Source organism: Struthio camelus, chromosome 5 (genome assembly GCF_040807025.1).
Source record: "Struthio camelus isolate bStrCam1 chromosome 5, bStrCam1.hap1, whole genome shotgun sequence".
Classification (NCBI taxonomy): domain Eukaryota; kingdom Metazoa; phylum Chordata; class Aves; order Struthioniformes; family Struthionidae; genus Struthio; species Struthio camelus.
Genome location: NC_090946.1, coordinates 63,995,021 through 64,009,899, shown reverse-complemented (window position 1 = coordinate 64,009,899; position 14,879 = coordinate 63,995,021). Strand labels below are relative to the sequence as shown.

At 36.1% G+C, this 14,879-nt stretch overlaps 1 protein-coding gene across 2 annotated transcripts in view; it reads left to right on the top strand.

Annotated features, from left to right (window-relative positions):
* EML5 (EMAP like 5) overlaps positions 1-14,879 on the top strand; it is a 134,959-nt gene that overhangs the window by 104,309 nt on the left and 15,771 nt on the right. Inside the window, exons 28-34 of one of the 2 annotated variants that reach the window (XM_068946751.1) lie at positions 1,152-1,230; positions 2,301-2,430; positions 3,312-3,410; positions 5,542-5,562; positions 8,463-8,636; positions 10,147-10,355; positions 12,580-12,737. In XM_068946751.1, the coding sequence (XP_068802852.1) occupies positions 1,152-1,230; positions 2,301-2,430; positions 3,312-3,410; positions 5,542-5,562; positions 8,463-8,636; positions 10,147-10,355; positions 12,580-12,737 (870 nt within the window). The remainder of the gene's footprint in view (positions 1-1,151; positions 1,231-2,300; positions 2,431-3,311; positions 3,411-5,541; positions 5,563-8,462; positions 8,637-10,146; positions 10,356-12,579; positions 12,738-14,879) is intronic. The other variant, XM_068946752.1, reaches the window with a different exon arrangement.

The following is a 14,879-nucleotide window of genomic DNA, read 5'->3' as shown; positions in this document are numbered from 1 at the left end:
ATTTTGCATGAAGTCATTACTCAAGAGCAGAGATGTAATTAAAAGTTAAAGTACTTCATATTAAAAAGGGAATATGAAAGACAACTGACCTGCTGCTTTATGTGTAATATTAGCTTGTCATCCTACCCACTGGATTAAATCACTTGGATTTCACTGAAGCTTGCTATAGATTTTATTTTTAAATGAATTTTTCCTCTCAAGGGGCAGATATTTTGTACATATAGAATTAATAACCATTGCACCTGCAAATTACTGGAAATAATTGCATAATTTTGATAAATAAAATTTATTTTTGTTTTTATATTTCTTTGCTTACAGTTGAACATTGTCTGAAAGATGTATGTTGTCTATAATATAAAAACGTGTAAAGCAAAGATGATGAAGAGATATTTGTCAAGCATATCTATTTGAAATTTTTTTAATCTGGGTTATTCAGAACAGTGGAACATATATTTTGCTAACATCCATGCTTTTGCATGGGGATAGTTTACTTCCAAATCACAGAATCACAGAATCGTTTAGGTTGGAAGGGACCTCTGGAGATCATCTAGTCCAACCTCCCTGCTCAAGCAGGGTCACCTAGAGCATATTTCCCAGGATCACATGGGGTGTTCTTCATTAATTTTTTCGGTTGACATAAGAATTGAATGGGCAGGAGTGCCTGGGGTTCTTAACAAACTATTGCAAGAGTAGGAAAAGACAATTGCAAGAATGTGAAAAGAAAGGGTCTACTGAGGAAATGTGGGAGGAGGGAAAGATGATCTCAAGTATTTAGATTAATCAGGTAAGCCTTTAAGTTTTATTCAACAGTAGTTGCTACAGAGAAGGTGGAAGGCACCTTAAGAATATGCCATGAAAAAGCTAAGAGTATTAGATCAATGGTCATATTCATTAAAAAAACAAGATTCTGAATCAACCCCATGGATTGTTGAAGAACTGTCAGAAAATGTACTGTTAACACATACCACGTCTGAAATCAAAGGGGTTTTTTTTGCGTTTGGCAGAGGCGTTTCTTTTAAAGATAAATATAAATGCCAGTTAAACAGGAGGGTGCTATAAGTTTTCCATTTGCAGTGACAGGTTAGAAAGTACTATGTTAGTATGGAATGGGTGACGGACAGCCTTCTCTTATTCGCAGTTCTTTATTTCAGACCACCAGTTAGTAGGGCATTGCCACAGCCTGAGAAGCTTCAGACAAATAACGTTGGGAAAAAAAAGAGACCTATAGAGGTAAGAAAAAGTACACTGATTTCTCCTCCCTCTCCCTCTCCTTTTCAAAGTTTTTACCAGAAGTAGACACAGTTCTGGTTACGCTAAGTGGTTGTATTCATTTAAACTGGATTGAAGATAGAAATATTGAACAGTGAGCAAATAGACAGCAAAAAGCTGGGAGGGAGAGGTTTTTTTTTTTTCCCCTAAATGCTGAAAAGCTTAATGTTGCTTTTTCTGCAAGTACAGTGGAGCACAACTTTATTCTTAGTAACAGTAAAAGCATTCAAATGCAATGTGTAAAAAGTAGTGTGTCCTCCTTAGATAACTGCTGTATCAACAGCTCTATTATCACTAATAAAGTGTCTATCCTTTTAAAGTTTATTTATTTTAAAACTTCATTCAAAATTCACTCATTAACATTTATGAAAGAAGGATTTATTCGTAATGGCTTTTGGCTCCCAGCCCTTGTTTTTTCAGTACATGGCCAACGCAAAAAATAGATATGCTCAGTTTTGATTAATCTGAAATGAACATGTCATGACATGAAATTGAAATGAAAGGAAGTGAACACTTGCAAAGTGCAGTTTTTCATATCAGGTGAAATATTCTCTATGACTTGAAACAAAATGTTTGGTGTAGTATAATGAATGACATTTTTCCATAAGCGTTCTAGAAGTTGTAAGTGGTAATTCTTTCTTAGCTGCCAGCTGATACTAAATTGATGACCAGTGTTTATCGTTTTTTGTTTCTTAGTGTCTTCTGCATCAAAAGAGCTGTGTTCTTCTCGGCTCATTGTAACTTCTTTGTGTGAGAGTGTGTGTGTGTTATATATTTGGGTATGTGTGTGTGCGCACATACAAATATTCTACAGGATCCATCAAAAAGAGGTGATAGGATGAAACGACTGTTTACAGCAACAGTGGGAAAAAGTGTAAGCTGACGCAACAGGAAGGGTCTCAGTTTCTGCCAGTTTGAGGCATCATCAGAGCTCCTCTTCCTGTTCTGCATGAGGACAAAATAGAGTCCTGGAAAAGAATATGAAGTTCATAATTTCTTCAGGTTTTTGAAGATTCAAATATCTTTTTTAGGACCTAATTTTGGAGCTGGTGTTTGGGTACCGAGGCAAGGACTGCAGGAACAATGTGCACTACTTGAATGACGGCGCTGATGTGATTTATCATACTGCGTCTATTGGGATCTTGTATAATGTGGCAACAGGTAGGAGGAAAGCTACTTGAGAAAAATGTTTCTTCTCACACATTGAGATACAGTTCATGTAATAACTGGTATGTTTTAAATCTTACAAAATTATGCAGAAAAAAATAATATTTTTGTTTCCTGTGTTCAGGCTGTACCGATGACTTATAAATCTGTGTAAACCAAACTAGATACATTTAAATCTCTGTGGTGACTGAATTTTGAAGGCAGGAAGGAGTTAATCAATTTGATAATACCTTTCTGAAACTCAGTGCTTTTTGAAAATGATCACCCAAATTAAAACAGCCAAACAAGATGGCCATTGTACTTGATTTAGAGAATTAGAACGAAAGAGTTAAATAATTTTTTTCTTTATGTTTTACTTTTCAGTCCTCCACACCACGTACATTCACTCACTATACCCAGTTTAGTTTAGATGACTTGGAACTTTTAAAGGGTGACACAATGCCCTATGTTTCTGTGATGTTTAAGCAATTGGTAGTTCAAATTTGGAAAGTGTCACTCTGAAGTCCCCCTATATCAGAATCAAGACAGTATCCCATTACAATGTCTGTCAAATTTTTGCTTACATATAAGAGAACTTCTGCCTCTTGTCTGCTTAATATAGCAGTTAAACGTGTGAAGGTCTTGCCAAAAACTCTGGAACATTATCTCTGTTTTCCTAATGGAGGAGATTGATGCAGAAGAGTTCAGGGAATAGTTCGGAGTTATTGAATATTGTGTGTTAAAATAAAGATTAAAAAAACAGGTTCCTGTTTCCCAGTTTTAATTTCCAAAATGCAACATCGCCATAGTGCTGTTTTCTATTAAATATTATAAAGTTTTCAAACATAATAATTTCCATATGTGTACAAACAAAAGTTGATTTTTTTTTTTTTCAGGCTCTCAGTCCTTTTACCAGGAACACAATGATGATATTCTGTGCCTCACTGTAAATCAGCACCCCAAGTTTACCAACATAGTGGCAACTGGCCAAGTAGGTATGTTTGTATTTTTTGTAAAAAGAAATTAACGTAAAAGCATGCAATTAGGGCCTTGTGAGTTCATGGTAAATCACAACGATATTTGATATTTGATTATGCTATCTCCGTTTGTATGAGTGTTACTCAGTTACCTGTCCTCTTTATATGTTTCTTTCAGTATAATTCAATAAAGTTAAACCAAAAACGATGAGGCATGTAAGAAGATGAAGCTTATCTTTTGTTTGGAGCATTATCAAAAATATTTTTTCGAAATTATAAGCCCCTTGTAATTAGTCTATTTTTAACTGTCAACTTTTATTAGGACAATCATAGGCCTTCGAAAGAAGGTTAATTAAGCTATCCTTCCTCCTTGTCTGGACTCAAAAGAGAATTCTTAAAATAGTTGTCAGTTTATGTAGGTTTATCCCATCAGGCAGCTTTATAAATACCTACTTAGTGTTTTGATCATACATAGTTCTAATAGTCTAGGCAGAACTAAACCGTAATATTTTTTTCCCTACAGATACATTTAGATTTTTTTGGAAAACAAATGTATTTCATAGTAATATTAAAATTGATCTGTGAAATAGCAAAATAATAATAAAAAAGTACATCTGCAAAGCTGAATTAATACTGCTATTTCTAAAGTTTTATCCAGTAGTGTAATTATAAGTAGTCCTACAAAGTTTTGATACCTTCAGTTGTTTTGCATCAGATTCAAGAACACACTGTTTTCCTTAGTACATAGAACACAAAAAAATCTTGTTTTAGACAGAACAGCTTTTTTATTTTTTCTGTAGGTTTTTTTTTTTTGGTGTTTCATCTAAATATGGTCATTGGCAGATTTCATTACCTACTTCCCTGTGATTTTTGGATTTCTAACTGCATGTTTCATTAAAATTGATTCATTGATAGCAGTGTATTATATTCAAAAATGATATTCAGCATCACGGCCTAGCTAAAATAGCTTAATTTCTTGCTGAGCTTCTTGCCTCACGTCAATTTGAAGAAATCATTAATGTATAATGTAAATTATTTAAATTGAAAAATGCCTGGAGATTTTTACTTACGGTTTGATCGCAAAGAATATTTGCAGAAAAATATACTTTTTGTTGTCTTTAGGAATTCATTTGCTTTTTCAACCTATTTCTTAATCTGGCCCTGTTTGCCTTTCCATAGGATAGAATATATGGGAAGAATGTAGTCATAATGTGAAAACTGGTTCTTTGCGTGGATCATTTTCTTCAGTGTTCGTCTTTCATCCAAGAAGAAACATGGGACCCTTAATGCTTGTTTAGTTCCTAATCCTTTCTACATCAAATAACTGTAGAACAGTTTCAGCTGTTTCACAGCCTGGATTAAGGAATACAAAGCAGGAGCAGATGACACTTAAAAATAAAACTATAAAAAATTTTATTTCGAAGGGGAGAATTACACCTGAAAAATTAGGTGGAATCAAAATATTTTCCAACAAGACTTTAAAAATTCTGAACAGACATTAAGGAGTACATACTTAATATATTTAATTGCTTCTACTTTTCCTACTGATATGACTGGCACAAACACATAGCTTCACCCTCATGATTAAAATCTTGATGAACAGAAATGTTATTTTAAAGTATTTTCCAAGTCTAATGCCATTATATACAGTCTCAGTAATATTTCCCAAAACCTGAGTCGTTATAATCCTGATTTCTCACCGCCACTACAGAATAATATGGAGAGTAGTTGCCACTTGTCAGGATCAGACTCAAACATGACTTCTCAACAGAATACTAATTGGCATTTTTTCACTTAATTTGTGTAACATTTCAGTAAAATGTAAAATATGGGGGGTTTTTTTAGAGTTTGGCAGAGACAGACCTAACATGCACCAACATGACATTTTTGTGTTGTAATTCAAAATGGAATTAAAAATATATTCATTCTACTAGTTCCACATTCTACATATTTCTGATGTGACTACTGTTTACACTTAGTCATCAGTAATTGTTCATCTTTAACGCTAAAAGCAGTGTTGGTGCTGCTGCAATACAAAGACATGACATCAAGGTGTGTGTTAAGACATTACCCTAAATGTGGCATATATTTTCTTTAACACTTATCTTATTTCTGGTCTAATTATTTTTCTGCTGCTTTTCCATTACAGGAGACTCAGCAGATATGTCAGGTAAGGGAAACAAAATTTTAACATCTTCAGGTGTAGTTAGCCTATCTAGTAGCCATCTACAACTTTATAGAGCAATAAGTTATGTGAATTCATTTCTAGTTTATTAAAACCCTATATCAATCATATTACTGTCAGCACTGAACATAAACCACAATAGCTCAGCAAATTGTAAATGTAGGAACAATTAAAATGTTAGAACCCATTTAAAAACTACTTTTGTTGTAGCATATTCCCTTCTTGCTGCCTAGTGATAAATGAGTTCTAATACATATTGCTACTGTAGCATACCTGTATATACTTGTAGATTTTATAGACACATTGGGGCTGACAATTAACATTTGTTTTAGATACGCAATTGAGTATAATTTTAAATATGTATTTTTAAAGTACATTCCATTGAGGAGGCCTAGGTGACTGAGTGAATAAAGCAATCACCTTTCACGTTTTATGTATGATCGTCATGCAGTTATTACCACTGATCCAAAATGCTTGTTATGATGTCAGTTTAATTTTTTATATATCATTTTGGGTCTTTCACCGTCTTGACTGGGCTATTCTTATGAGTATGTTGTTTTTCAACAATAATCTTAAAAATTCATCACCATCATGTGTGAGTGAGTTCGTTGTTGGGCAGACATAATTGTCTTGTGACACATCTTCAGAGATGCATAAAAGTGTGTTCATGTGTACCTAGAAAGTAAAATAATCTTCATGCGGATCTAAAACTTATTCTGTGAAGAACAGATGTAAAATGGCATTTTTAATATGTATGTTGACTTCTTTCAAATATGCCAAATTGTGCTTGCTCTAAGGATGGGAGGAAGAATATAGGTACCTTTGCCCACGCTTTTAACCTGCATAGAAGAGGCAGTGATTATATGGTTGTTTATATGAAAGAGCGTCTCTAGTCCTGCATATAATGCCTGGACGCTTTTGCCTTCTCGCTTGCCTTCTTCCTATTGCAAATTTAGTTTGAGCTTGTGTTTACTAATGACTTCTTTTGTCACTGCCTGAAACCAGCACTGTATTTTTTTTATTCTTTTTGGAACCGTTATTCTGGAATCCAAGCTGCTGCCTGCCTTCATTATAAAGTTGCAGATAGCGTCACTTCAAATTGATTGGTGGATATTTGGCAGGCTTCTTAGCAACCCCTTTCACTTTTCCAGTTCCAGTTTCTGTTGTCTGTAGTGATGCAGGGGTTTTTGCAGCAGAAAGGTTTGTTATAGGTTGGAATTGCAAATGAAGTTTCGTAATGACTTGGTATAGCTCTGATTCGTCTTAGTAAACATATTTTTGTCCTGCTGTCCCATGGTAGCTTTTTTCAACTTCTCCGAAAAGGAGATGACATCTTAGAAAATATCTCCTGCAAGAGCAGACACTGAGCAGCTGGAGTACTCCGAAGGGTGATACAAGGTCAGGATAGGCACTTTCAGAAGAACACAATCAAGTACGAGGAATCAAGAGTCTGTGTCCTCTGTCCTAACAGAGCTGTCTTGCTCTGATACGCTTCCTCAGTTCTTATTCATGAAATCAAGGTGAAAGTTTCCACCTGCCATCTGACAGAATGTTTCAGCTGAGGTTATGTGGGAGGTCCACAGGCCAAGGGCAACGTGTAGTTTCACCAAAGGGAGTGCTGAAGAGAAAAAAAAAAAAAAAAAAACTGTTCAGAGCCCATACTAAAGCTTTCCATTCCCTCAACTTCCCACAAGGACAGCAAAAAACTTACTGAAAATTTTGAGGAATGTTGGTTGTTGCCAGCCCCTGGCCTTTCTGCTTAGGACATGTCTCTACTGTGCTGTAGCACCCCTTAAAAAAGTGATGATAAAGGAATGTTGATGCCACGCAAGAAAATTCTGATGGGAAATGGAAGAAATCAGGTTATTCTAAAGACTGTTTTGGAACAGCTGTGGTATTATGCTCTAAGACCTAGATTCACGTGGCTGAAATTTTACCTAAGTCCCTGTGCCTACTGTTTCCTATTATTAGATGGGTGCCTTTGAAGGGCTAGATTAAGCTGGTTAGAAACACAAAGCATGGAGCTGAAACAGAATTTAGTTTGTATGAATCAGAGTCTAAGACAATAACTAGTAACCTCCAGGCATTGCAGTCAGAGTTACCGAAGATCAGAATTGGGTAAAGAAGTCTGAGATACAGTCTTAGTGCTCTGGAGATGGCCTAGATGCTATTCAGAGATTGTAAACTATATTTGGATTGTAAGATCTCTGGAGAAGATGTTGCATCTGAAAAAAAAAATCGTTATCATCATAATAGAAATAGTCATGTACATTAGTAGCATGGAAGGATAGTCCTTACTGCAAAGAGCTTTCAGTCTAAATGAGACAAACTAAATTAAATATCCTAGTTTTTCTACATCAGTAAGCAAGCTGATTGTTCAGCTGCTGTTTTCCGGAGAGCATGCATTGCAGACAGATGGCCATTTTATAGAAAGGGAGATTTTGTTCTTGCGCTGTAAACTAATTTTTCTGTAGCTATCAGTTGTGTGAAAGCCCCACATAGAAATTACATTCTTGATGATGTACTCACTGTTTTTGAAAGTTTTTGTGTTAGCATGCTGAGCTAAATTTTACTGGAGGAAAAACAGAAGACGGCTTGTTTGTAGAGTTTTTGCTGTGCTTCAAAAGTCCAGTAACAGGTTAAGCAAAGTTTACATCTCTAGTAGTGTTACGAAGGCAGTGAGTTCTTAGTTCTGACTTAATGATCGTTTCCTGTGAATTGGTTTCGAAAGGGAGCCCAAAATCTCCTTTTTTTCTTTCGTTTCTTTCTTTCTTCTTACCAGAACAATTTTATTTGTGTGTTATTAAAAAATCTTAATCTCTTCAGTAAACAAAATCTTTAGGTTCCAAAACATATACTAATGAATTGTTTTTATATTTGTGTAGCTACAGCCCCTTCTATCCACGTGTGGGATGCAATGAACAAACAGACGTTGTCAGTACTGCGGTGCTACCATCCAAAGGGAGTTTGCTCAGTTAGTTTCAGTGCCACTGGCAAACTGCTGCTGTCTGTAGGGCTGGATCCTGAGCATACCATTACCATTTGGAAGTGGCAGGAAGGTAGGAAAGTGATTGCTTTTGTACAAGGCATTTATATTGTTACAGGTATGTTGGGTTGAGTCAAGGACAATTGTAACATAAAAATATCAGCAGTTAGAAAATAATTGCAATAAATGCTGTGCAGTATGCACTGTGCAAGAAAACATAAGCTAAATGTGTTTATCCATTCTAATAATTGCTAAATATATCCCCTTCAAAACTTCTGGGTAAAGGTCAAGGTACTTCCTTGGTCTCCAGTTAGAGGAATGAGAGAAAATCCTGTTCTTCATTCAGTTTCTTACTGCAGTCATTGCTTTGCTGCAAAGTAAAAACTTTTTATAAAATATTTTTTGCTCCCAGAAGAAATTCCCTAGTCTGATTACTATGTTGTTGTACTCCTAAAATCATCCCAAAATGTTGCAATTTGCAAAAATATGATGCCAGTACAATTCCCCTATGCCACTATGTAATTTGTATCTTAAACTATACTGCAGATTGGCTGAAGGGATTTGGTCAGCTCCCTTCTTCATCTTCTTTTTGTCTGGCAAAACCATGCCTAGACTACGAAGGCTTGCTTTTCCAGTCTTAGCGGTTTATTTCCTCTCCGTTTGGAGATTTCTGCTGATCAGTTAATCTCTCTTAGGTGTATAAAGATTAGCTATGGAGTTACTAAAAATGTTCCTTCACAGTTTGTGTCTGCTAGATCCTGTTGGGCTGGGTGCAGTGTCACGTGCGTTTATAGAGTCTCAGGTTATATAGTCGATGTCTGGTAAAAGCCTGCGGTGCAATTCACTGCCATTTCAGTCAGAGCATCTCTGGGCTCACCCTTAAGAGTTCATACAGCCTCAACATGGCAGTTAAGAGGCACGTGCCCTGGAAAGGGCAAAGTACCTCAGGAAGCCAGGTACTATAATGTCTTTTCAGATAAGAAAAGTTTCAAAGAATCTTCATATGGGTCAAAGCACCTGATTTTTGACAACTCTGCAAAGACTGGAGAAGTGCTGCCTTTGAATCTGAGACTATATGTAACAAAAGTCCGTTTCTGCATTTTATGCAGAAATACTTAAAACATCTCTGGACAAAATTTACAGCAGTCATCCATTAGTCTAGTGCAATTTAGACTGGAGTCTAATTCCGAGTTTGGAATTTTCAGAGGAATCTTAGGAATTTAATAGAAGTTGGATGCTTGCTTGGATTTGGATTCCTAACTCTCAGGCTCTTGAGGAAATTAAAAACTGTAAGCAGAGAGCACTTGCATTAGGCGCCACCTTTGGCTACTGGGTCTTACTAAACAATTTTTGTTCCATCTGCATCTTAATCAGAATTTTTCCCACTCTGGGTACATAGTTTGAAAATATTTATAGTTTTTAAGAATTTAAAATGTTGCAGAACATGTTCCAGGCTCACATTAAGAACAGTTTGTGCTTTTCATGGCCTGTCTGGCATGATTCGTCATTCTCCAGAATAATTGTTTTTATTGTAAATACGTATTTTCTCAGTGAATTCAAAATGTCCCTTTTCTTTTTGTCAGGTGCCAAAATTGCCAGCCGAGCTGGTCATAACCAGCGTATATTTGTAGCAGAATTCAGACCAGACTCAGATACCCAGTTTGTTTCCGTGGGAGTAAAACATGTGAGGTTCTGGACACTGGCTGGAAGAGCCCTTCTCAGTAAGAAAGGGCTACTGAGTTCCATCGAAGATGCCCGAATGCAGACGATGCTATCTGTAGCTTTCGGAGCTGTATGTACCATAACAAACTACTTTAAATGCATACGTACAAAAATGTCTTGACTCTTCTGCCTTTTTTTCAGTTCCAGTGAGACTTTTCAAACCTACTGTGAGAATGTCGATTGTCTTGTTAAACTCAGCTTAGCGTTTCTAATACTTGCCTCTTAGTTAGAACTAATATCAGCTTTCTTTAGAACAGAAAATAAAAAAGATTATGGATTAATATGTTTTCAGAAGAAACAAATAGAGGTGCTTTGGGATGATTATTTGCTGGTTAGCTTTTAATCCAGATGAAACAGTGCTGACTGAAGACTGCAGGAACCAAGCAGAAGAAATGAAGCTAATCTTATGCCCACCTGGGGGTGATTTATGTTATAATCTGTATGCATTGCTATTCATGGGTGATTCGAGAGCAGCATTGTCCAGGGACATTCATTAACATCTATGGCTGTTAGACGACTCTTAAGGGATTTGATATATTGCTTTATTTTTGACAGATGCAGGCCTTGTTGCTAAGCTCTATATCTTTGCCATTTTAGGACTTGCTCTATATGAACATCACTTATCTTCAGCTGGGGCAAAAGCCACAGCCTTCTTATGAAAGGGAGCTTCTCATGTATTGCATGTGTTACCATTCTGCTTGCTGAACTGCCAGCTGGGTCCAAACTGAATTTTTACTACTGATTTTGGATTTTGAAACTGTAAATGTCCTGAGGCTTCACTGACTACCTCTTTTCACAGTGGTGTCTCTTTAGCGACCTCTGATTTACGAGAGGGCAACGCCCTCTTTCTAGGAGAGATCTTTGGCTGTGCAAAGAAAACCTGGTTAGTTGACTAGAGGCTAGTTCCTATGGTCTAAGGAACATACTTTATTGAACGTTGCTAAAAGATACGAGGTTTGCGTTTTGTCGGCCGTTTAGTTTTGTCTCTGTCTTCTGTTGCATGTTTCAGGATTGCTTTGAGGAGTGGATATCAGGACTTGTGATTTGTTGTACCTTTAAAGAAGTGGAGAAAAATTTATGATCAAATAAATATTACAAGGCAAAAAGATATCTTGTAAATGATAGGTGCTGGAGAAGCACAGCCCAGGCATTGATCTGTGGTTTGGGAAGCCTCTATGAACCTTCTCATGGAGGGACAGTTTTTTAGCCTGCATGCCGAATGCCTCGGGGTGTGGTATGAGGGCATCCAAGATTGCTGGAGGATACAAAGCCTGCAGGGATTTTGTGGAAAGCTGCATGGAGAGACTGAAGCCAGACCTGGTGTGCTCTCTATACTGCCTGTAGGGAACAGCTCCAAGAGTGCACTTCTTCCTCGATTTTATTTCAGAAGGAGCTAGTTTGGGTAATCCAAAACAGGGCTTGGAAACAGCCTAGAAGTTATGCCATGAAGATGATCAGAGGATCTTCTCCCGGGTTCATTCTGAGTACTCTTTTATTGACTTGCATATTAGGGGCAACGTCTTCACACATACGCACCCCTTTAAATAAGGACATGAAACAGCAGCACACTTAGTCAAGGAAAGCACTCTTTCCAGATCTGTACATGCATATCTGTACTGTAAAATACTACACATGGTATTGAACTGGAGGGATTCTTCACTTAAGTTAATAAAACAATTTAAGTCAATAACCAGTCTCAGCTGATTTTAAATGTATCTTAATAAATTCATTTTAAATACCGAAGGTGATTAAAATGATTTTTATTACTTCTCAAAAATAGGAAGCAGAAGTAAGGAAAAATAGTTTTTTACTTCTGGGTTAGTATCAGACAGTTTTCTTTTTAAACTAATGGTTACAGTAATCCAGTGAGTACCTTCGCTTAACGATGAAAAATGACTGTAAGCGTAATGTGCATAGCCGTGGTAGTGCAAGTTGCCTAAACTTGTGTGAAATGTCGAAACTATTCTTGATTTTCTATATTTTTACCACAATTGTGCACATCTGATAGGGTGACAACACAGTAAACTCTGTGGCTGAATCTGTCATTGCATTTCATACTGCAGCGCAGAACCTATTAGCTACAAGGCAGCACAGACTTTAAGGGAGGATACAGCAGCTGATTGTTCTGCTCCTAGAGGTTCTTACTGCTCCTCCACAATCTGCTCTTCCTCAGCAGCAGTTAATAAAACCAGTCTAGCCTAAATGCAAATGGTGATGACCTTTAACTATTTCTGAATGTTTTTCTTCCTGCCTTACTCTGAATCAGATGATGAATATATTTTTCCCCTTTTCAGAATAACTTGACATTTACAGGTACTATCAGTGGAGATGTTTGTGTTTGGAAAGATCACGTGTTGATACGAATTGTGGCCAAAGCTCACAATGGACCTGTTTTCACAATGTATACTACATTAAGAGATGGTTTGATTGTTACAGGAGGCAAGGAAAGACCGTGAGTGTGTTTCTTTTTTTTTTTCTTCTTTTTTTCTATATGCACTTGTATTCTTAAAAAATTATGGTTTGAATTCATCCCATCTAAAACTGGGCTACTGGTTCAACTGATTAATCAGAATCTAAATGCTGCACAAATAGTTCTTTGTCATTTTAACTTCTAGATATCAGGCATTCTACTAAAACACATGTGCAAGCTACTTCAGGCATTTCGTGATGACTATACATTATTTTGGTTATGAATAACTAGGCGAGTGTGAAATAAATGAATGCATTATTAATTACGCTGCATCACACCAGGCAGATAACATTTCTCCAAGTGCAATTGCCTGAATTCTGAAAGAGGTGTGCACCTCTCTCCCCGTAAGCTGAAGGTGGCTGAACTGTTTGTTATATTTGAAAGTAGTCTTGAAAGCACCTTACTTATCATTTCACTAAATAGCTCAATGGCATTTACTGCAATTGTCTTACTTTGGAGAGAAAGGAAATACATTTATTTCAAAAGATAGAAGTAAGCCTAAAAAAGTTACCTAGCCCTTTTTGGGTTACTGTCTTTTGTGAAGTTGAATTGAGTAGAAGGTTGCTAATCCAAGTCATTTGCACAGTGTGAATAAATAAATGAATGAAAAATACTATCATAGCATAAATGCACAGCTTCTTTTATAGGAAGCTTCTGTCTAGTTACGATGGCAGAGGCAAACTGTTTTCTCTCAAATCTGAATTTACAGAACCATCCTCATTTCGTTTCCAGGGTTGTAAGCAAAATATTTCTTCAAGTATTTTCATCTTCTCTTAGCGTCTTGCTAGTGAACAAGCAAAAAAAAAAAAAAAAAAGCTGGTTAGAAACACAAAGCGTGGAGCTCTGTCCCATTTTGCAGGACAAAGATCACTTACTACCTTTTCCATAGGTAGTCTTGAAAGGTGCTGGTTGATGTTCAGATCCAGTTCAGAACTTCTCTGTTCCTATGCTTAAAATATTTTCTTCCAGAAGAAACTTAAGTCTCCTAGCAATTACTGTTTCTGACCTGGAAGAAACAGTAATGAATAACCTTATGTCAGTTCAAATATCTTCCAAAGGTTTGAACTTCAAATTCACTTTAGCCAGCACCCAGCCTGTCTCATTTGTCAAAAGGAGTTACAATGTGGAAAAAGATATTAAAACAACATATCAATTAATAATCATATGTTTCTCCAGCCATACTCATCTGCTGTTTTCATCAGTGAATTGTGACTACAAGTGACAGGTGTTACTAAGAGATATATTTTATTCTTCATGAGCAGTATTTGTGAGATTTGTGCATTATTCACGTGTATCAACAGTGGATAACTTTTAAAAATGTGATTGTAAACCACAATAATAATTTTCTTAATCTCAGGAAATTTAGTTTTCCAATTTATCTTGGAAACAGCAGTTCTTACTGAGAAACATGCTTTTAAATTCATTTTTTAAAAAATTCATCTCCTATAGGAGAAAGGTAGATTCGAATTATTCTAGACAAATTTTAAATTTATATTTTCTTCTGCCTTGGCATTCTTAATTGCATTTCACCAGCCTCTTTTGAAAACTCTTTTTCCTGAGCATGATGACCAGTCATTTGTCAAAACAGTGCTATTGGGAAACAAAGGATATTGCATTAAAAGGACTATGAATTTATAACTCATTATGATTCTCTTGGTAATAATGCTGTAAAAGCAGTAGCTGTTTGTGATTAAAATTTCCAGAGTTCATTGCTGGGATTCCTACAGTAATCAAAGTTGTAACACTGGCAGCTCAGTATTATGGAATATTATGTAAGGCTTTTTTTCTGTTCGGGGAAGATTATTTTCTCTTTGAAAACAGACAAAACATATATCCTGTCGGAACTGGAATTGCCAGATTTATGGTTGTTTTATTAAATATTAGCTCCCTTTAAAAAAACTGTTTTGAGCCTAATGTATTCTTTACTGAAAAACATTTCTCTTGAAAAGGGGTGGGAAGTACTTTGCGATTTTATGATTAACATTTATGATTAACATTAATACTTGTTGGATAGCTTGTGCAGTTAACTGTCTCTCTACTTTTCTCATGTATCCTTTATGTATTTCACAACAAATGTAGTAAAAGACATATCTTTCCTGTTTCCCTTGACTATATTTTGCCTAC